General features: G+C 35.4%; 1 protein-coding gene across 3 annotated transcripts in view; it reads right to left on the bottom strand.

Moving 5' to 3' along the window:
- The window catches only part of RPRD1A (regulation of nuclear pre-mRNA domain containing 1A), a 72,509-nt gene that overhangs the window by 26,398 nt on the left and 22,642 nt on the right, over nt 1-23,469 (bottom strand). For 2 of the 3 annotated variants that reach the window (XM_029228834.1, XM_029228841.1), the window contains exons 2-6: nt 14,784-14,913; nt 11,872-11,978; nt 11,695-11,792; nt 8,443-8,569; nt 8,158-8,333 (exon numbers count right to left, since the gene is read on the bottom strand). In XM_029228834.1, the coding sequence (XP_029084667.1) occupies nt 8,158-8,333; nt 8,443-8,569; nt 11,695-11,792; nt 11,872-11,978; nt 14,784-14,913 (638 nt within the window). Of the gene's footprint in view, nt 1-6,039; nt 6,799-8,157; nt 8,334-8,442; nt 8,570-11,694; nt 11,793-11,871; nt 11,979-14,783; nt 14,914-23,469 lie in introns of those variants that run through there. The other variant, XM_029228850.1, reaches the window with a different exon arrangement.

Here is a 23,469-nt window from a genome sequence, read left to right as displayed (position 1 = left end):
CATTATGGTGATTTAATTGTTCCCCATACCTGCCCATTCCTTTATTTTCTCACTGCTATCATCAACTATGGTTCAGGCCTTCATTACCCACAATATAAAATTTTCCAATCAAGTCATATCTTGGTCTCCCTATTGTAAATCTCTCGCCATTCTAATCCACTTAGCAACTATAAGCAGGTCTCCAAACACTACTACTACCAGTCCTCTCTGTCCTCTGGACTATTATAACCATCTGCTCGGCCAGCCATTCACTGCCCTTCACAATTTGGTTCCAACCTACTTATCAATCTCATCTCATTCCTAGTAATTCTCAGCTGCTACAGCAAGCTGAGAGAGCAATGCCTCTCTTGAAGGATATTACTATTATGAGTTCTATTCCACGAAGGAGTTAACAAGCAGAGAGCAATTAGAGCCTAATGAACAAACACAGGATTAAGGACTGATTTCATTTGTAGCTCCAGTTCTTCCACCAGGTAGCACCGTGATGCTTACAAATTCTGCACTTATGGACTCATGAGTACTACTGTTCATTTGTCATTCATGTTTTCTAACATGTTGTTAATGTGTTACTCTACTAAAGGAAAAAAAGGGCAAACTGGTAAAATAATTTTAAAATTTCAAAATGGTCATTCATTCTTTTGTTCAAAATGCTCAGCTGCAGTTCTAGAATTCACAGTCCTTGAACACACAACCACTTTTTTTTAAAGTACTGGGCTATAGTAATATGATTAAAATTAGTTAACCGGGCTTCTCTGGTGGTGCAGTGGTTGAGAGTCCGACTGCCGATGCAGGGGACACTGGTTCGTGCCCCGGTCTGGGAGGATCCCACATGCCGCGGAGCGGCTGGTTCCGTGAGCCATGGCCACAGAGCCTGCGCGTCCGGAGCCTGTGCTCAGCAACGGGAGAGGCCACAACAGTGAGAGGCCCGCGTACCACACACACACACACAAAAATTAGTTAACCTATTTTGTGCTGGATACGACTTTCTTCAAAAACGTCAAGTATCTTTAATCATTTTATCAAAGCATCATTCTTTTGTAATCTATCTACAAAAGAAATCACCAATTTAAAATATAAACATTACATACTACTTGCAAACTAAATTTGTACTAGCATTCATTCATTCATTCATCATTCGATGGCCAACTATCATTTACTCACTCAACAAAAACACCTGACTGCCTAGCAGGAGAAAAGGACTGCTCCAAGCACTCAGGATATAGCAATAAACATGAAAAACAAAACAAAGTTCTTCTTCTCACGGTGTTCACATTCCAGGCAGGTACAAATGATAACTAAGTATACAAAGTTTTAAATTTCAAACAGTGGTAAGTTCCATGAAGAAAAAATTAAAAAAACAAAAATAACAATGTAATACAGTGGTAGGGAGCAATGTATTGGCATGAATCAGCAATGTAATACAGGAGAAGAGTAGGTGGAATCAAATGAAATGGATACAGAAGGGCTCTAAACAGGTGACAGAGGAACTTAAACCTGAATGAAAAAAGGAACCAGCTAAGTAAAGATTAGGAGAGAGCACTCCAGCCACCTTGTTAGCAATCAGCAAAGCAAAAGCTCTGGTGTGAGAACTTGCTTCATCTGCTTAAAGAGCAAAATGGATGCCTTTGAGATGGTTACAAGATGTGGTTAAATGGAGACTCAAGACTAGTGATCTCATAGGACTTATATGGAGTTTAAAATAATATCCAAAAGTGTAATGGGAAGCATTGGAGAGTTTTACATAGGGGAATGATGAGACCTGTTTTCTTAAAAGATCAATCTGGCTGCCGTGATGTAGACAGTTAAGAGAGGGAATAGGAATATCAGTTGTTAACCAGGCAACAGACAAGAGTAATTTGGCAGGAGTTATGAAACATATTATTAGTTCTATTTAATTAGACACAAAAGGTCTTCCATTTATATAACAAAGTGAACTCATGTTTATCTCCACTCCTCCCCAAAAGTCACTAAAATAATAAAACAATTTATAAGGGCAGAAACCCACAAAGACAGAGAAGAGGGAACCACAGTACACAAATGTTCTGAAATTTTTGAAAGATGGAAAAAAATGAAACAGGGAAAATGACCAAAAATAATGTAATTCATCCTGAGTAATTCTGAAAGTCTCAGGACTTTGGGGCATCAACCTCCTTGAAATATAACGGTGAGTCTTAAGGTTGACAATGAAGATCAAATAGATATCTTTACATCAATCTGTTAAAACTCATCCCATAGAGCCAAAAAATGAGGGATAAGAAACTAAGCCAAAGATCTGCATTTGGAGACCCAAATCACACAGATAAGAGGTGAGGCACTGTTCTGAATACAGATGTCCTATGTTAGCTACCCAGCAAACTTAAAACATTTTCTCTAGAGAAAAGGAATGGCTCAGAAGAGAAGACCTATACAGATAACGATTATCTGGGAATCACTTAAGACAATGATCTAGTATAATCTTACTGAAAGTCTTTAACATGAATCAGCAATTTCACCTTTAGGGATTTATCACAGGAGATGATATAAGTGAGTAAAGGGGGCTTCCCTGGTGACGCAGCGGTTAAGAATCTGCCTGCCAATGCAAGGGACACAGGTTCGATCCCTGGCCCGGGAAGATCCCACATGCCACGGAGCAACTAAGCCCGTGCGCCACAACTACTGAGCCTGAGCTCTAGAGCCCACAAGCCACAACTACTGAGCCCACGTGCCACAACTACTGAAGCCTGCGCGCCTAAAGCCCGTGCTCCGCAACAAGAGAAGCCACGACGAGAAGCCTCCACTCGCCACAACGAGAGAAAGCCTGCGCTCAGCAATGAAGACCCAATACAGCCATAAATAAATAAATTTATTTATTTAAAAAAAATAAGTGAGTAAAGGGTTAATAAAAGAGACGTTCACTGGGAATTCCCTGGCGGTCCAGTGGTTAGGACTCGGTGCTTTCACTGCTGAGGGCCTGGGTTCAATCCCCGGTCGGGGAACTAAGATCCCACAAGCCGCGTGGCATGGCCAAAAAAAAAAGATGTTCACTGCAATACTGTTTATAATATCAAACCAATGAAAGCAACTGGTCATAAAGAACAGATAGCTATGATATATCCATACGTTAAAAATGTAAACACTGACATGATAAGATGAACATAAAATATTACATGAAAAGGACAATATGCAAAATAATACATGGACCCAATACATGGTGCTAAGCCTTTTGCGTATGTAGCTTTTTTTCCTATGATGAAAATAGCTTATTTGCATAATTAATAAAAATAATTAAAAGATTACATGATTCTTGACTAATGGATAAATTAACCATAAAAAGTTTTTAGACTTAACGATATTTCGATCTCGAAAAATTATCTAAGAAATCATTAAGAAACTAGTAACATTTGCTCCTTTAAAAAATCCATATAGCTCCATCTTATCAAATTAATTTTAAATTTAATCAATATGATTTCAATGGAAAAACAAAGTAAAATATAAAGAAATAACTGAACCACAGATAAAAGATTCCATAAGCAGTTCTCCATATTCTTCCTACTATCCCCTTGAATGGTATTTGTAATTTGATAAATCAATAACCATCAAAAAAGCTACATGAAAACAACACCTTCAGCAACAGACTTTTAAATTTGCATTTTCAGTGTTATATATTTCAAACATTCTTATATCCTATATTGGGAGACAACATTAAGCATTTCTAATCACTAAATGTCTCAGGCAAAACAAAATTGATACTTAAGCATTTTTAAAAAATGGAAATTGAACGTTTTGGAAAACAAAATTTTATAAAAGCAAGCACTCTTGAAAAGACCAATTAAGAAATGTCTACTGGGCTTCCCTGGTGGCGCAGTGGTTGGGAGTCTGCCTGCCGATGCAGGGGACGCGGGTTCGTGCCCCGGTCCGGGAAGATCCCACATGCCGCGGAGTGGCTGGGCCCGTGAGCCATGGCCGCTGAGCCTGCGCGTCCGGAGCCTGTGCTCCGCAACGGGAGAGGCCACAACAGTGAGAGGCCCGTGTACCGCCAAAAAAAAAAAAAAAAAAAAAGTCTACTTAGCAAAATGTCATTTAAAATATTAATTATGAAGGCAAATATATATGATAATAAGTGGGAAGAAAATATAATTCATATGCACAATAATCATGATTAGCTAAAATTACAGACATGAAAAATACCGAAAAGTAATAAAAACAAAAATCTACCAAGCAGCTAAATGTGGGTAAAACAAATGAGCCAGTAGAACAGAAAACTGACCACATTCATGTATACACATGTATATATAGAAATAAATGACAGAAATGGCATTTTACAATATAGTAAAATATAGACTATTAATTGACTAATCTTTATAATCAATAAATGACGGGACATTTACTATCACTTTCAGACAATTAGTTATATCCCTACATCATATATACCATGAACAAAAAAATCCTAATGGATAAAATTATTAGGAAAAAAACTATAGAAAACTTGTATTTTTGTAGTTATGAATTGAGAAGGTGATCTTAACTACATCCAAAAAACCTATAATCTATAAAGGCAAAGACAAATATTAATTTGTCTTAGAACCATAAACTTAGAACCAAACAGAAAAGTAGCCAAAGGATATAAAAAATTTGCAGCAGAAATAAAAAGGCTAATAAATATTTTTAAATGACCAATCTGAGTGAATAAAAAAAATTTTTTTAACCTATCAGAAATGCAAAAATTTTAAAGATCACTGACATTCAGTGTTGGGTGAGGTTGTGCAGGAAAAGATGCACTTATACTTTAAGGAGTTTAAAAAGGCAAAACCTTTTGGAGGGCTTGAGTACATTATCAACATTTAAACAGACATTCTTTTTGACCCACCTATTTTATTCTACTTCTGAGAATCAATCCAACAGATAGATATACTAGCACAGCTGTACAAACCTGCATCACCAGGATGTTCTCTCTGGTACTACCTATAATGCAAAAAACTTAAAGCAACTCAATGGATGCAATCTGACACCATGAGAAGGGACTGACATAAACAAACAACATTCATAAAATGATTATGCCCTCATTTTTTTTTTTGGTTTGGGTTTTTTTTTTTGCGGTACGCGGGCCTCTCACTGCTGTGGCCTCTCCCGCTACAGAGCACAGGCTCCAGATGCGCAGGCTCAGTGGCCATGGCTCACGGGCCTAGCCGCTCTGCGGCATGTGGGATCCTCCCGGACCGGGGTATGAACCCGTGTCCCCTGCATCGGCAGGTGGACTCTCAACCACTACACCACCAGGGAAGCCCCCCTCATTTTTTTTTAAATGAGGTAAAACTGAATATACTGATGTAAGACTACAAAAGATAAACACTATCCTTTCTGACAGCTTTCCCATCCTGACTTCTAGAACTTGGAACTATGATTTTATTTCTCCTTTTAAGAGCCATCAAACTTTGATTTCCAATTTTCTATGGAAGTCTAAATTGGAATTTTATAAAAGCATGTTTTCTTATACCAATTGAATCATGAAAAGAAGTATTAAAAATTGAGCAACAAAGATGTTATCATGGCGAATGATTCCCATAGCAATCTATGAAATAGATTTTTAAACATAAATTAGGTTTATTAATTAGGTTTATTAGTCTATTTTAAGTTATCTGCTTTAATAACCAGCTGAAGGTAGTTACAAGTTTAAAAAATGATTCATAATTTTCAAAAATTTTAAAAACACTTCATGTTTTCATTCATTACAAATGCTTTAATAGTGGCTTCCTTAAGAAATATGAAATAGCCAATTCCTGAGCTGATACTTTAAATTTATGTCCTTTTTTTTTTAAAGAGCAATTAATGACATGTCAATACCTAGTCAATCACAGTTGATGTTCAAAGATGCCTGATAAGTGAAAACTATGTGATGCTATCACAGCTGATATGGTAAGTATAAATCCTGACCTCTCAGCCTCAACTTCAAAGGGATACCACCTACTTGGTACAAAAAAGTATCTAAGTAACTCAAATCATTTTCACATCTTCTGACACAAGAATCACATAGTTATAAATGATAATTTACAAAGAGTTATATGGAATAACTTCCTAGTTTATTAGAAATCTAAATATTTTTTACTTGTAAGAAACGTTTGACATAATTTAGGCGGTTTATTTATAATATGAAAATCCAGTCATGCTAAAAAACAACAAAAAAGTTCCTAGAACACTTTATTTTGAGAAAGTGATTACCTCCGAGGAGGGAGGAAACAGAGTTGGAGAGAGGGCTTTAGCTGTTGCTGTAATCGTACATTTAAGCAAAAACTGAAAGCAAAATTGTCATTTTGCAGGCAGACTCCCTAGGTTCTAAACAACTCACTACCTCTTTGTGACCTTTAGCAAGTTATTTAATCTCCCAGTACCTCAGTTTCCTTTATTTGTAAAATCTGGATAATAACATTTCCTGCTACATAGGATTAAATGAGTTGATATATGTGAAGTGCTTAGAAAAGTACCTGACACATGGTAAATTTTACTGCCATTATTATCATCAGCCTCACCACCTATAATTATCAATCATGAACTCTGGCTGGAAGGCACTGGGAAAAGAGGGAGTTAAGGTGGGATGGTATCTGATCTTTTTTCTACACGTTTCAAACATAAATGCTATTTTTGTAACGAGTGATATATAACCAGTTTAAGTGAGAAAGCAGTATGCAGTAGAATAACAGAGCTTCAGTCTTCAATTTTCAAAAACATGAGACAATTCAGGCTTTGGATTTTGATATTTATTTTTAGCAGGAAGAATATGCTAATGATGATGACATCGTTAGAAGATACGCCCATGTCCAATACCTGCAACAGAAGCTCAATAGAAGTTAAAGAAACCATACCAAAGACTAAAGACAAAAATTGTATGACATTACTTACCCTTAATTCTGCTAACAATAAAACAAGTAACAGTATGTTTAGGATTGAAGTTCCATCACAAGATCAAAAACTGGCAAGTTAACTACGAAATGTATTTTGAAAAATTCTATCTTTTCCTTTCTATGTAAAATTGGGCAGCCTCTCTAAAGGTAGAGTACAATGCCAACAACTATGAGTGTGTATATGTGAGCAGAGGAGGGGCAGACTGAAAAGGTGCAATGCTAAACAGTGCTACAATTTGGGGTGGGAGAGCTCTGCTGCTGATACTAATTAACTGCTTTCACAGGTAGAGATGGCAATCATCTTTGGCACAATTAGAGACTGCTGAAACAAGAACTAAACTCTAATAAATAAAAGCAACTTAACAGAGGCAGCATCATAACATACCTACAAATTTAAAGAGAACTGTCTTGAAAAAGGGATCCGGACATATGAGAAATTCTCCTACATATTATTTGAAAAAGAAATTGCTACAGCAGCAAACAATTTAAACAAGAACTAATCAAATGAAAGATTCTTTTAAATAAAACCAATCTGGTTCATCCACCCCTGACAATGGCTACTCTGCTCAAAGGAAATTTGAGTGTTTCTTTTTTTAACCCCTGCACCTTCCAGGGGTGTCCAGACTTCCACCTGTCCAGGTGGAAGTCCACCTGTCCAGACTTCTCATCAACAGTATCAATCATCATTCAATTTAAAGAAGCAATAGTAACTTTCTACCTAAGGGTGTGTCTGAGCCAAGAGTCGGGTAGGAATATGTTAAGCATCAGAATCAAGGATAGGAATAAAGGAGTAACTTGAAGACTACCTTTCCAAACAAAAATGATGTTCAGGAACAGGGAGACTGGGGATACTCATAACAAAAAGTCTTTATTTCATAACTGTATACCCAAAAGACTGCATGTAGTCAGACAGAAATTAAGTCCAACCATAATTTACTGTAGTTGACACCAGACTTTATACCAACTGTTATTTTCCCATTATTTTTGTTCTTGAAGATAAAGGTTTAAGCTCAGAAGACGAAATACTATTACTGGAATTTCACGTGAATAATTTTAAAATGCAACCAATTTTGCGAATTCCAAATTTCTAAATTTACTTAGGCAGATTGATTTGGTTCAAATAAAAAGAAACCAATGAATGCAAGGAGTAGCTTACCTGGGCCATTGTTTAAAAGGTCTATGTCCAAAAAATGCAAAATGTTCAGGAATATTAAGCTATTTTAAAATTCCTACCAAAAATAAATTAAATAAATAAGCACTAAATAAGGAAAAGGTTACGCACTTCCAATTTATGCTCTTTCTCTGCAAGGGCTTCCTTTTGACAACGAAGAAAATCTGCTAACATTCGAGTGAGTTGCTTCCTATCATCTATTTCAGCTGCCAATCTTCCATTGTAATCTGCCAGCAACATACAAGCATCCTCTACCATTTTAGAAAGTCTTTCTCCAGATTCTTTATCTAAGAAAGGCACAGAATAACGAAATTATTACACAACAAAAACAATGTCATATGTGGTTTCCTTACTCCAACTCCCAAAAAAGTTCCAGATCACATTTTCTTTTCTTACCTGTTATTTTATCTAGTAGGGATACTTCTTGAACTTCAACAGGCAAAGAAGCTATCCTTTGATGAACTGCTGCATCACCAGAAGCTGCATTTTCTAGATCTTGTAATGCTCTAACGAGATCTAGAGTCTAAAAAGTTATACAACTTTAGAACCAAAATTAGTGAAGCTTAAACAAATATAAAAGACTTGAAATTTATTTCATATTCCTTAATCCTTATGGGCTATTTATTAGTTTAAGCTGCTTTCAGAGACAGTCCATTTCTTTCATATATTAAGAAAAAAGCTACACTATATTAGGTATTGGAAATATATAAATTGGGAACATATAGATATTTCTAGTGGTGGAGACAGATAATGTAAAAATAATTATCTGACTATTAAAACGTGATTCATTTATAAGCCAAATACATACAGTGGTAAAAGGCAGGCTATAATTTCAACCTGGAGAATACAAGTTTTATATATGCTATAGTCACTGTATTATCGTTATACATAAGAATTTTTGTATTAAATTGGATATTGGGGGATGGGGGATACAAATCATCATCTACCACAACATACAAGAGCCCCCCAAATTCCATTTCTCAATAAAGTAGTTAAAGCATAAGAGAAATGTAATTTTGGAATATGTATGTTCAAATATGGCACCTAAACTATCCTATGGTTTGTTACTAAGATCATTAAAATATTACGAAGTTCCATATATATCTGGTGACTAATATTTATATAATGCTTAACCAGCATTTTATCATCAGAATATTTTAGTTGCACTGTTTTCATACCAGCTATAATTAGGAGGGAAGGGCAAGTCTCTGCTGATGATTTCACAATTCATAATATATCTAAAGTTATTCCAAAGAAAATGGAGTAAATTTTCTTTTTGCTAGTCTCCATTCCCATCCCACCTCCCTTTTTCTTTTTTCCTTCTTTTTTTCATCTCTAAGCCTAGATTCTAGAACACTAGGAAATTACACACATACATGAAAAATACAGGATATTCAAATTCTGTGTATATATTTAGATGACACTGACAGCCAGTAACTGATTTTTCTTTAAGTTATTCCCTTATAAAAAATGCTACCACTGGGGTCTAGCACATAGCAAATGACCAAACATGATAAGAATGAATGGAACCTAATAAAAAATATACTATCCCAAGTGTGCTTTTAATTCACCACTACATGTTTAAAATCCCAATATTAAAAAAAATAATTCTGTTATATTTCACCTCTACAATGAAAGTGAGCTTAAGAGCAATGACAATTACCAGGAAGCTTGTTCCTCATGGTGCCCCAAATAACTTATATATTTTTATCTTTTAATCAGTCTTAGAAAGTTCTAAAATTTTCCGGAGTTCTAAGAAGAAACCTGGCTTTACAGTTTTGACGATGTACGCATGCTTTAATTACAACCTACTCTCATCACACCTTCACACTCCTACATGAGCTAATTCTCCCAATGCTCAGTCAAGGATCCAGATAAGAAAGCAAAGTTGTCTGAAACAACACTAGCCTAGGACTTCCTGACAGAGGAGAATGAAATGAGTTCAACTACATTCTATAATGAGAAATTTTAGCCATTCTTATAAAGAATGACATATATAAAATGGTAACTATAAAGCTGAACCACTGAGAATTAAGCAGTACAACTAATCTGAAAATGGTCATTATAAAACAAAATGCGGGGCTTCCCTGGTGGCGCAGTGGTTGAGAGTCTGCCTGCTGATGCAGGGGATACGGGTTCATGCCCCGGTCCGGGAAGATCCCACATGCTGCGGAGCGGCTGGGCCCATGAGCCATGGCCGCTGAGCCTGCGCGTCCGGAGCCTGTGCTCCGCAACGGGAGAGGCCACAACAGTGAGAGGCCCGCGTACCGAAAAAAAAAAAAAAAAAAAAAATGCAATAGCATTTTATACAAGTACTAGAGAAGAGTCAGGTGGTTACTCAGAAACTCTAGGAAGTACAACTTAGGTTACTCTTTCATGAGGTAGAACAGAAGAGGGTAAGGCCCTATATTTAGAACTGGGATAAAATACTGTTCATGGAGTCATTACGGGGCTCTTAGCAAAAAGTGATTCCTTGTCTTGAATTATTACCAAACAGAGAAATATAAGCCTTAGTGTTTGGTTGTTCCAAACGTTATGTTCCTATTACATTTCTATGCAAGCTCTTATCCATGGTGACCATATGGGCTTCAGCATTCCTGTCATTAAGCCCCAACAGGGGCTTGACTCAGGTACTAGCTGAGACCCTCAGTCAAATTCTTTCTGCCTCCTAAGTACTAACACTGATATAAATTCACAATTCCAGGCAGTAATTGGTTGTATCTTTATTTCAAGCTCTTTTCATGGCGGAAAGAGCTCCATCCACCTTCAGGTTTCACGCAGTGAGTTCTGGTCCAGGTCTCCAACTCCTTAAGTTCTTGTTACTCTACAGGATACTAATTTCTGCAAACCATGTCTGCTTCCAGACAAAAGCTCAGCAGGAACCATACTCTGGCTCACATTTTGAGTTATGTTTCTGTACCATTTGTAGCCCATGGCAATATTTACCTTGTTTTAAGACTATGGCTATGTCTTCATTTTCTCCTTTAAAATTTTATCTATCCCTCCTATATGTTTGAAACATAGAAGCAGGAAGCTTTAAGACTCAATGCCCACATAATTAAGGTAAAAATGTCTTTTTGGAATCATCTGATGGTTAGAAAATGCTACATTGTATCAACCTGGGAGGACATGGAGTATTAAGATAATGATTCTGATTCATCTTATTTTATTACCATGGAACTACATGGTTTTATACAGTTACATAGAACTGTATGAATACATACTCGTTAACTCTAACATGCATTTTTATATGTTTAAAAGCAAAAATACTTAAGAGTGGTGCTTATCTCTAGGCATGGAATTTTTAGCATACTTAAATCAAACAACAAAATAGTCTTATCATATAATGTTTTATTTATTTAAAAGGAAACTGTTTAAATGGTAGATATCTCATCAGACCTAATCATACTTAGCAATCAAATACTCTTTCTACGCAAAATGTAAGCGCCTAATATACAATACACAGCACACTACATTAAACATAAGCAATGTATTAATCAGAAAATAAGACTTATTCACATAGCTTCTTTCCTGTACCCAGAATTATAATAAAAGTCAATTTACAGAAGTAAAACACTGAAATTAGTAAAGCTTGATGGCTACATGAAGTACTAGCAATTAACTCCCTTAACAGAGAAAAGCCACTACCTGTGGTGGTTCACTTGGAGATCCTAGAGAGGAACAGTTTTCATTCTCATCCACCTTTATCTGTTCATATGTTCGCTTCCTAGGCTTCTTATCGCCATCTGAATTGAAAGAACATTTAAGTTTTAATCAGAGAATACATTTTAATGAAGAGATAATGATAAAAGATTATATACTTACACAGAGCTTGCTTAAGTTGTTCTAATACATCATTTTCATAAACAGACCTTTCTTCCCAAATAGATAACACTCTTCCAAGGTGCTTCTTACAACTTTCATCAGTTTCACTAAAGAAAGATAAAAATATTAACAGTAAAATGCATAGTGCTATTGCAAAGAAAATGGTGATTTTAAATACAATGACACTCATTCCCTGAAAAAAGCTGCCCAAATGTTTACTGAGTTCCACTATGTGACCAGCAGTTCAGGGGTGAAGTGACTAAGATAGACATATTCCCTGCTTCCCTTAAAGAGCTTAGAGACATATTATTAAACAAAAAATGATCAAAGTGTTAGTACTGGTGACTAGGGGTTATCAAGAAGATACCCCTAACCTAATGGGGGATGAACATAAAGCTAAGGAAGACTTCTAATGGGTGATTTTTAAACTTATTTAACAAATATTTATTGATCAAGGTACTATCTCTGACACTGGAGATACAAATGGAGCTTTATGGCAGCTGTATTTTTATAAGTGCCACAAAAGAGAACAGGGTGTTAAAAACAGGCTTAACAGAGAGACACAGTCCACTTCAAGAGAGATCAGGAAGGATATGTGAGGAGGGGTATTTGAGGAAATGATGTATTTAATCTGAGTTCTAAAGACTGGATATACAGGGAAGTGGGAAACAGACTACTTCCAACCACTTCCCACCGCCTTCATCACTACCACTATAGAATGAGCCACTATTATCTCCTTCATTCTATTCCCTACTAAAGTAAATCACATCATACTGCTCTCAGTTCTCTAAGAACCACCAATCATACCAAGAATAAAAGCGAAATTCTTATCCTGGGCCACAAAGTGGACATATTCTGCTTCCTGGCTACCTCTCAGTCCACATTTCCTAAATATAAATCTCCTTGCTGATCTTCAAACATGCCCAGCACATGGCTATCTCACTGTTTCTACCAAGTTTTTTCTCTACCTAGGATCCTTTCCTCCTAGAGTCAAATGGCTCGTTTCATCCCTCCCTTTAGTCTCTGTTCAAATGCTACCTCCCCAAAACAGTCAATCTTTATCTCATAAAACAACTGAGCACCATCACACTCTCTAGCTCCTTCCCTGTTTTAAGTTTCTTCACAGTACTTATCTTTTGACATTTTAATATATATTCACTTGTCTATTACTTTGTCATCCACTAAAATGTAAGCTCTACTAGAACAGAACTTTGTCTTTCACTACTGTATCCTCACTGACTAGCACATAGTAGGTGGTCAATAAATATTTTATTGAACTCTAGGGAGAAGCAACATATATTAAAAGGCCTAAGGGAGAAAGAACTAAAAGAGATTCAGTTAGCTTAAACTGTATAGTGTATAGAGTGTGTGTGAGAGAGTGTGGTGGTGGGGGGATGGCCACAGGGAATGTGAGACAGGAGACTGAACAGGTAGCCTGGGCCATGAAGGAATACCTGAAGTCTTACTCAGGACCTGAGACTTGATGTCTAGGACAAATGAGAACCACTCAAAGGCAAGAGAGTGTTGTATCAGCTCTGCAACTCTGGCTACAGTTTCCTAAGTGGATTAAACAATACTGGAGGCTACTGTAATTATACAGAAATGACATTATGGTAATTGGAATGGAAAGAAATCTAAAGAACCGAGGGAACTATATGTACTATAAGGGATAAGGGGCGTGAAGGAGAAAGGACAGTTGATATATTATAAATCACTATATCACAGAGAGTTCAAGATAACACCTAGTTTCTCACATGGGCATCTGGATAGATGGAGTTGCCATTCATCAACAGAGTGAACCCAGAGAGGAAGCAAGTTTGCCAGGGAGGAAGGACATAGTGAGTTCAATAACAGACACAGTGAGTCTGAGATGTTTGGAGGCATACAACTAGAAATCAAAAGGCAATTGGATATACAGGACTAAAAGGAAAAACATCTGGACTGAAGCATAAGATTGCCAGTTTTTACGGTATGGATAATAAATAAATACATGTAATGTATGAAATCACCCAGAGGGCTAGTAAAGAATATGACACCAGAAGGCGGCCCAGGACTAAACTCTAAGAAATACCAGCACCTGAAAAGATGGTAAGAGTATCTAAATTGAAGGATAAATAATATTAATTTAAGAAAGCAATATACTGCAGTGTCTCACACTCTGTAATTTTTTTTTCCACACTCTATATTTTGTTTAAAAAATGCTTCTACTGTGACTGAACCTGCACGGCATGTGGTAAGTATACTTTCATCCTTAAATCATTCAACACAGATCATCATTCACCACTGAATTCTATAATTTAGATTGATTTAATCGCCTACCCCAATAATGTTTACCCAGTAATCTACCAAATATTTGCATATAATGTTTGGAAATAAGCATTTTAAAAGTACAGATTTCTACCTTCAGAATTTTTCTGTAGCAAAATTTTCAACAGGCTTATGATTATTTTAAATATTCTATATTTCCAAAGCATTTAAAAATGTTATGACATACACCCACACACTAGAAAACCTTAAAATCATTATAAGCAATATGAGAGAAAGGGGTACTAAGTTTTTCCAGAAATATTAGTTGGAAGATTGATAGTTTTATAAGCACTCAAATTTTCAATTCAACACATTCATTCATTCTTAATGAATTTCATTCCAAAATGGCAGTTGCTTTTGGTTACTTAAGGAAAAGGTGAAATTCAAGTACTCCAAATGCCCACCTTAGTAACAGCTCAAAAAATGTTTCCTTCACAGCAAGTATTTAACACATTTACAAATGCCATTACAGGTAAGTCTTTTCAAGTGAAAACTTCAAAGAAATATATACTTTGTTTTACTTTAATGTCTTAAGGCAAGTTTTAGCAAAAGGACACATTAGGCATTTACAACAGGTTACCTAGTACCCAAAACAATTATCATACCTTGAAACATGCTTAAAAGCCTCCACTATAACTGGTGCAAAATCTTTTGTAAACTCTGGCCCCTTCCTTTTGCTGTTCTGAATGACATCATTAGCTAGGTAGAGAAAAGTAAGCTTCCTGTTTGGTTTGGCTGAAAAAAAAAAAAAAAAATTTAACCTAATTAAAATATCCTCACTTAATTTAGACAAACTTTCTCAATACCTGAATTAAGCAGTTTGAGAACTACGACAAACTTACTAACCTTTGTGTATTATGTTCAACCCTAACTTCTCATTCTACTACCAAACTTAGCAAGTCATTATTCTTTAAAAGATAACTACTCTGGTTTCTGAAGCTCACTCATGTGAGGAAAAAAGAGAACTAAAGAGGCAGAGATAGTCAATGAAATATCTGTTTCCTTACAGTTCTAAGTCACCCAAACCACTTATCCTTGATTAGTCTTTTTTTTCCCAAAACAAAATTATTTATTTATTCCAAATTATTTATTTAATCCAAAATTAAAAAGAAATTGGTGGTAAGGAAATAGACTGTTATATGACACAAGATAAAAAACCTAATTCTATATTAAAAAAAAAAAATCAAACCTTAAAAATAAAAATACTACCACCTCGTGTCGTGGACACGAGCACCACAGGGCCAGGGATGGACCAGCTGTCAGGTGGGCAGGCGGGCGGGGAGGATGCCAAGGCCGCAGCTTGAGGAAGGCCCTGGCCTCTCCTCGCCTGTGTCTGGCAGAGCCAGTGTGAGACGAAGAGACTGTTAAGGGAAACACTGACCAAAACCGCCCGCCCTGTCCAGGCAAGATAGTAACCACTTGCATGAGTTATCTTACAACAGAAGGTCCTGGTTCAGAACGTGGAACTAACAAGTTACCACAAACCAGAAGAATTTGGGAAAGGTCAAAAGAGAGAGGAGATGCCAGTCCATACATCCTGCCAACCTCCCAGAATCCTTCTCACCGGAATCCATCTTGGCTGAGCGATCCTTGATTGCTAGTTTTAATTATTTCCAAACTAATAGTTTTATACACAGAAATCCTCACATCTGACTATCCTGTACTAAATTTTATTAAAACTATTAAACACTACATGAAATACAGCCACTTAAGATGGTGATTGGTCATGTTATTAAAATGGTACCCTAAATCTTAACTGAATTTATGACTATTTTAATACCCATGTTGATTTAAAACTCAATATTATTGTCAAATAAAAGAATACAAAATGTAAAATAGGTTGAAAGAGATATCACTTCAATCAATTACATATTTTTTGTTTATGAAAGAAATATTTGCCAAGCTAATAGAGTAAATGTTAGGGAAACCAAATGGACAAAGTTTAGATTTTTAACCCCCTTTGGATTACATGGCCTTAAATAACTGATTCATCTTGACAAAAATATGCCCCTACTCACTATATTCTGTGGGTATAGTCATCCTCCTAAAAGAGCAGGTAAGATTTCACTAATTGCTGACCAGAATCCATTTTTTACTGGTTACAGTGTTAAGTGGCATAGTAGTATTAAATATGACCTAAGATTCATATATAAAAGGAAAACCTATGAGTTGAACACAATCTTTTATATTCACTATTTTCATAATTCAATTTTACTAGAATTAAAATTGAATCATTCAAAGTTGTACAATTATATTCAGGAACAACATACTTTGTGGCATCCACATTACGATGGTGTAGGGGACTTATGATCAGGACTGATAATCCAGTGCACTATTCATGTGGGCCAGTTTATTGGATTTAAGACAAATATTTGGGCCAGGTGCACTTGGTCCTCAAGATTTGAGTATTCAATTTAAAATTTAACCCACTTTTGAGTTCACATTTTTCTTTTAGGGGAAACTAGCATCCCAACCTTCTCATAAGAAACTGTAAAATACTGAGTCACAACTGATTGGACCTTACAAAGCTGTGCCACCCACTGCATAACCTGGTTTGCCTGTCTAAAGTTGCAGCCCACCAATTTTCATGCTTTTGAAAGTTGCTGGCATAGAATAAAGATAAGGGAGAGATGGCAATAACAGAGACCAATTTCTGATTCTTCTGGCTTGTCTGGTTAGTCAAGCCATAGAGTATAACTGGTTAAGATACCAGGACCCTTTCCCCATGAAAATGATAATAATGGTAACTTTCCCAGTATTCAACCCTATCTTTTTTTTTTTTGTACCTACCTCTGCCTCTGCCCACAAAACACCTCACACAAAGAAAAGGCCTTATTTAATCCAAGTATTAGAAGTATTATTTAATCCAAGTATTTGCCTTCTTAGCATCAAAATGAGTTTAAATACTCAAATCTGTTCTAAGCACTTTATATATATATAGATAAATATATATATAAAACCTAATTTATCCATATAATGTAAGGTACCATTATTATCTGCATTTGGCAGTTGAATAAAAATAGACATCAAAAAGGTTATCTGCCCACAGTGAAACAGACAGGAAGGGATCAGCCATGATTTGAATCTTAAAAGTCCAACTCCAAAGCACTCCCTCTTCACAACTGGACTATGCCTACTGTCATAAATGAAAGAGGATACTACCTTTAGAGAAGATTTAGTAGCAACTCAACCAAAATATTTTAGAATGTTAGCAGTATTATTCACAACAGCCAAAAAGTGGAAGCAATCCAAGTGTCTGTCGAAAGATGAATGGATAAGCAAAAGGTGGTATATACATACAAATAGAATACTACTCAGCCTTAAAAAGAAAGGACATTCTGACACATGCTACAATATGAATGAACCCAGAGGACATCAAGTTAAATGAAACAAGCCAGTCACAGAAAGACATATACTGTGTGATTCCATTTATATCAGGTGCCTAGAATAGTCAAATTCAAAGAAAAAGTAGAATGGTGATTGCCAGGGGCTAGGGTGAGGGAGATATGGAGAGTTACTGTTTAATGGGTATAGAGTTCCAGTTTTACAATAGGAAAAGAGTTCTGGACATGGATGCTAATGATAGTTGCATAACAGGATAAATGTACTTAATACCATTAAACTTCACACTTAAAAATGATTAAAGCGGTCAATTTTTTGTTATGTTTATTTTACCACAAACATTTAAAAGTATACATTTTACACTGTTTTTTAAAATTTGTGAGCTACTAATCTCTTGAAAATAATTCAGAATCATTTCTGCAATGTACACTAAAGTAAAAATTTTCACGATTTCAACACACATTTCCCAGTATATTCCAAAGAATGAACTCTGTACCAGGAGCATGGTTTTAGTATGGAATCCAAATACCAAAACATAATTTTCATTTCTTTCCTTGTGGAACCCAGGCTAAAATATGAGAAAAACTAGAAATTGCCATAAATTATACCCTTCTCCAAATTTTCAGAGAAAAGTTTACTTCCATTTAAAACTTTATGTAGAACAAATAATAAACTAATGCAACAAATCACAACAAGCAATTCCAGAAGAAAATCACAAAAATGATTTTCAAATAAATTTTTATAAGTTATATATAAGAGAGCCATAAATTGTTACAAAGACATGCAAAGTTAACAGAAAGGGCAAACAAGCCATTTCATAATTTCTTAAAGAAATAACTCTATTGGCAACAGAATATAAGGCTAAATAATGGGTCTGATGTAATCAACTTCTACGTTTTTACAGTTCACAGTTTCCTTATAAAGACACCTATTTTCTCAATCTTCCATTCAATTTAACTAGCGTTTATTTAATGTTTGCTATGTGCCGGGGACCATGCTGGGCACAGACCAAAAATAACCTTTCCTGTTCAATCAGGAGTTTGCAAGCACCATACAAACTGGCACATGATAGGTGACATGACTAAGTATGTTAGTTCTTTTTAATTCTTTCTCTTCACTAATATATGACACCACCAGAGAAAGCAACCATAAATTCAATATTATATCCCCGTTAGTCTGTGTGTATACTGCTATGTTTGTACCAATATAAGCCAAGTAAGGACTAGTCAACGTATTGTGAGAAACCATTTTCTTATATCTCACCTCACTGAACTAAATCTTAAGCTCCTGTAGGTACTAAGTATAGCCCTTTTCCAGGGGCCTTGTATATGAATAGGTACATCAAAACAAATAATAATAATAATAAAGTCTGGCTGGCTAATATAAGAGAACATAGTATTACCTAAAAAGTTGAGCATACTCCCCAAAAAGGGCGATACAAGTTTAGTTCATCACACAAGTAAGAAATGGATTCACAATAATTCACAAACAATTCAAATAAGGATCAATTACAAAGCTTCAGAAAGAAGAATCCAGACTAGTAAACAATAGGAAACAAACTTATTCAAAGGATTACAGAAATGCCATCTAGTCTCACTAATTCATACTGAGTTCATAATCTAGTTTTATTTCTTCATAATCAGAAAGTGATAGGATCATTACTTATTTTCTTACACTGTTCAGACCATATGCCTACTTGTTTTGATATGATACAGAATATCATCATCTAATTTAATCACTGTGTTTTTATGTAGATTGAAATTTATAACCACAGTAGATGATAATGCTCATAAATACAACAAATAGCTAAAAAAATGTTGTTTTATCTGTAAATACAGGAACCTTCTTTCCAAGGGAAGCATTCTATATAGAGAAGCAGCAAAAAAATTTACTAAACGAATATATATATGTATATACACACACGCACCAATGAGCATTACTGCAGTTCTTATAGAAGGACATCAGAAGAAAAGCCATTATCTTGAAACAAAAATCTATTAAGGATTTATTAACAACTGTTGGACAGCCTTATTTATTTATTTCCCTGATAAACTGAATCACAGACTAGAAAACATGTTCATATGGATGGATAGGTGGCTGTAAGGCAGAAACTGCTTTAACTTAGTAATATTCTTTGCCACAGAAAATGCATAATCAACAGATGGTTCTTGAATGGATCCTATCGATCCCAGACAGGACAAACAGTTCAGTCAGACACAGATGGCTGCTTCTTAATGGCTGAGGTGGGTGAAAAATGGATAGAGCTGGCATACTCCTGTATCACTGCCAGGATGCCTCACACTTTTGGTAGCCCATCCCTTGCTTAAAATCCTTCAAAGATTTTCTACTGTTCTCCAGATAACATTTTAAATCCTTAACATGGACCAAAGGCCCAAAAAGGTCTGTCTCCACCTCTACACTACTCTCTCTTCATGCCCAACACTACCCCTCCTCCAATTTCCCCAACTCCTATCCATGCTTTAGACCTCAGTTAAATGGTTTCCTCTAATTTTTCCCTGACCACCCACTACACATAGGTTAGGCAGCCCTGATATGCTCTCATACCACCTCATACTTTTCCTATGGAGCATTTACTCCAACTATAATTGTTTTAATTTAATCTGGTGCTTCCCAACTAAATTCCATCTAAAGCAACAATTGTCAGTCTCATCTACCAATCTATGGAATCAAGGCTAGCAGCTGATTCATAATTTGCTCAACACTTACTAAATCAATCAATTTTGGCCTAAACTTATGTCTTTAATTATTTGTTCTACTAGCTTAGCTTCTGGTCTTAACCTCACCCAGCAGCTGAAAGGGGAACACGTAAAATTACACTACTTTCAGAAACCTCAACTTCAAATTCTGATTATGGAAGACAAACTTTACTTTCTTACAGATCTAGCACTCTTTCTTATTTTCAGTGTATTGAGAGTTCAAATATTTTCCTTTCCCCTCCTCCATTCTAGAGTTCTCACAAATCATAACCCCATTGAAAAATATGCAAGTAGTGTGAAGGGGAAGGTCAAAAAGTACAAATGTTAAGCAATTAAAACCAACTATCATTTTCTACCTGTTAAATTGATCAAGATGAATGTCTGACACTAACTAAAGTTGGCAAGAATATGGGTAAGATTATCACCTTTAGATACCTTCAGACATTATAATTAAAATATAAATTAGTGTGACTTCTTAGAAAAATAATTTGGCAATATCTATGAAAAATGTAATGCACAAATCCCTTGACCCTGCAAATTTCACTTCTAGGAATTTATCCTATGGGTATCTTCTCATAAATGTACAAAGAAATCACTAAGCATATTAATGATAAAACACAAAAGATAGAACTAATTAAATCATGGTACATTAATACAATCCAATACTCTATAGCTGTTAAAAAATGAGATAGATTTATATACAGATATAGAAAGATATCTAATAGTATTGAATTACACACATCCAAACAAACACACACAGAGTAGATAGCTTTACTCTGAGGGAAGATCAAGAAAGAATTTGAGGGGGATCAAGAGTTACCAACAAAGAAGTCATAACATGGAAACATATGAGCTATATATTAAATGATTAACTTGAGCCTCCATGCTGAAAAGGGCTTCTGGGTAGTACTGACTTGGTGATCCACCAACTGACTTTGTCCTACAAGGGCATTTACCCATGATCTCTCCTGTCTCAATGTCTGGTTTAAAAAAAAACTCCACCTAGGCCCAGACAAATGGACATCTTTCCCATTCTAAAAGGCCCAAGGCAATTCTGCTTCCTCAAATTTTAAAAACCTTCATTTTGGTATACACAACAAATGAATTCTTAAAATCTTGAAAAGCACAAACTTCATCCTGGACCATTACACCACTATAAAAGACACTGTGAACTGGAAGAGTTCTAAAGAATACACATCACATTGTATATTCACATTATGCTTATAGAGTGGAACTGAAACTAAAACTTTTTTGGCCTATTAAGAGTATCTTTAAAATAATACTGACTAGTTTCTTATTACCTAGGCACTGTTCTAAAAGTTTATTACATATCTCATTTAGTCTTCAAAACAACCCTACAGAATAAGTTATTACCCCCATTTACCAATGAAAGAAGTATTAAAGTAATTAAATGCACTCAAAGAAATGCACTGAAATCAATCAACACATACTATGGTCCCTAAATCACATTTTGTTAATAAAAGCAGGAACTACATAAGATGAGCCTGTAACATCTCGTCGTGATAGAAAGTAAGAAAATTATTTTAAAAACTACCAAGGTTGTATCCAAAGGACACAAGCAATGCCCCAAGATGCTGCCACTGGCAAAAGAGTATCAAAAAGAACGACTACAATGGTCTGAAACACAAATAGCTAAAAATCCATAAGTTCATAAAAAATACTTTAAAAAAAAAGGTTGCTAAAGAACTAATTTAGCTGACAAGGGGGAAAAAATAAGCCATTTATCCTCCTTTTCCTGGATGAACTGAATTTCAGAGTCAACAATGGCTGATGAAGAAAGTTCTTATGCAACAAATGCTCAAACTGCAGCATGCCTCAGAACCACTTAGAGGGCTTGTTAATACGCAGATAACTGGTTCCTACCAATAGTTTCTGATGTAGGTCTGGGATAGGACCCAAGAATTTGCATTTCCAACAAATTCCCAGGTGATACTGATGCTGCAGAGGCCTACACTTGTTGAGAGCCACTGTTAGAAAAGAATTCTGCATAATAAACACAGAAAGAATAAAAGAACTAGAAATTCATAATTTTGCAACTCCTGATAAAATAAGGAGTCTAACCAACCACCATCAGAAGCTGCTAAAATCACTGGGTGAAAGGTGATGAGGAACTTCATAATGGATTCATAATGATAACAACTGAATCCACTGATCAATCTCATCCCTAAATATAGAACAACTTGACATTAGGTATCTCTTAATGTGATGCAGCAGGAAGTGCATAACACAGGCAATGCAGTATTCTTTGGGAATGACACCATAATGATGGAATTACCCAAACGCCTAAGGAGGGAAATTCTATAGCCCATGTGACACAGTCTCCTCAACAAGTAAACTACATGAAAAAAAGTAGGGGGAGACGGGGCACAAATTAAAGAGAACTGTTAACCAAATGTTATGAGTGGAACTTTTTGGATTCTACTTTGAACATTAACTATAAACAGACATTTTTCAAGGAATCTAGGATACTGAACATGGACTAGGTTCAACAAAAATCAAAGTTAACTTCGTTAGGTGTGACAGAGCTCTTACAATTACATTAAAATTTTAATATAAGGCTTAATTTATCTATTATAAATATATCCTGACATATGTGTTTTAAATGGTTTGAAGTCTGGGTTTTGCTTTAAAAAAACAAAAAAACAAAAAAACAGGAAAATAAGTAGGTATCAGGGTAGGAAAGATTTAGGTAGATGAAACCAGAAAGGTATAACGTTAGTAACAATGCAGCTGGGTGATGGGTTCATGGAAGTTCAAAATCTTATTGTCTTTACTTACTTTTGTATATAATTTTAAGTCTATGATAAACAGTTAATTTAAAAATTAAATAAAAATTGAGCATAAAAAGTGAAATCTCCTTTCATCTCCACACCCTCACCATGAATGAGTTAATTATTTAGTATGTGTATTCTTTTCATACCATTTAATGTGCCTTTGCAAATACTATATACTTATTCACAGATACACACATACACAGAATTTTTTCTTCAGTAAGATCATGTTACACATAATGTTTTACAGTTTTCTTCACACTTCATATATCCAAAGCATTTTTGTGTTCATAAACAGATCTGTTACAAACTCTCTTTAAGAGCCTCATTCCTTTTAATAACTACTTAGTCACATGATATATATATGTATATATATATATATAAAAGTTGTTTCAAATCTTTAATACCTTTTATGTTTGTAAACCTGAGCAAGTATTTCT

This window comes from Monodon monoceros, unplaced genomic scaffold (genome assembly GCF_005190385.1).
Source record: "Monodon monoceros isolate NGI ecotype Baffin Bay Population unplaced genomic scaffold, NGI_Narwhal_1 Super_Scaffold_1, whole genome shotgun sequence".
Lineage (NCBI taxonomy): Eukaryota > Metazoa > Chordata > Mammalia > Artiodactyla > Monodontidae > Monodon > Monodon monoceros.
This window is presented reverse-complemented; position numbering and strand designations above follow the sequence as displayed.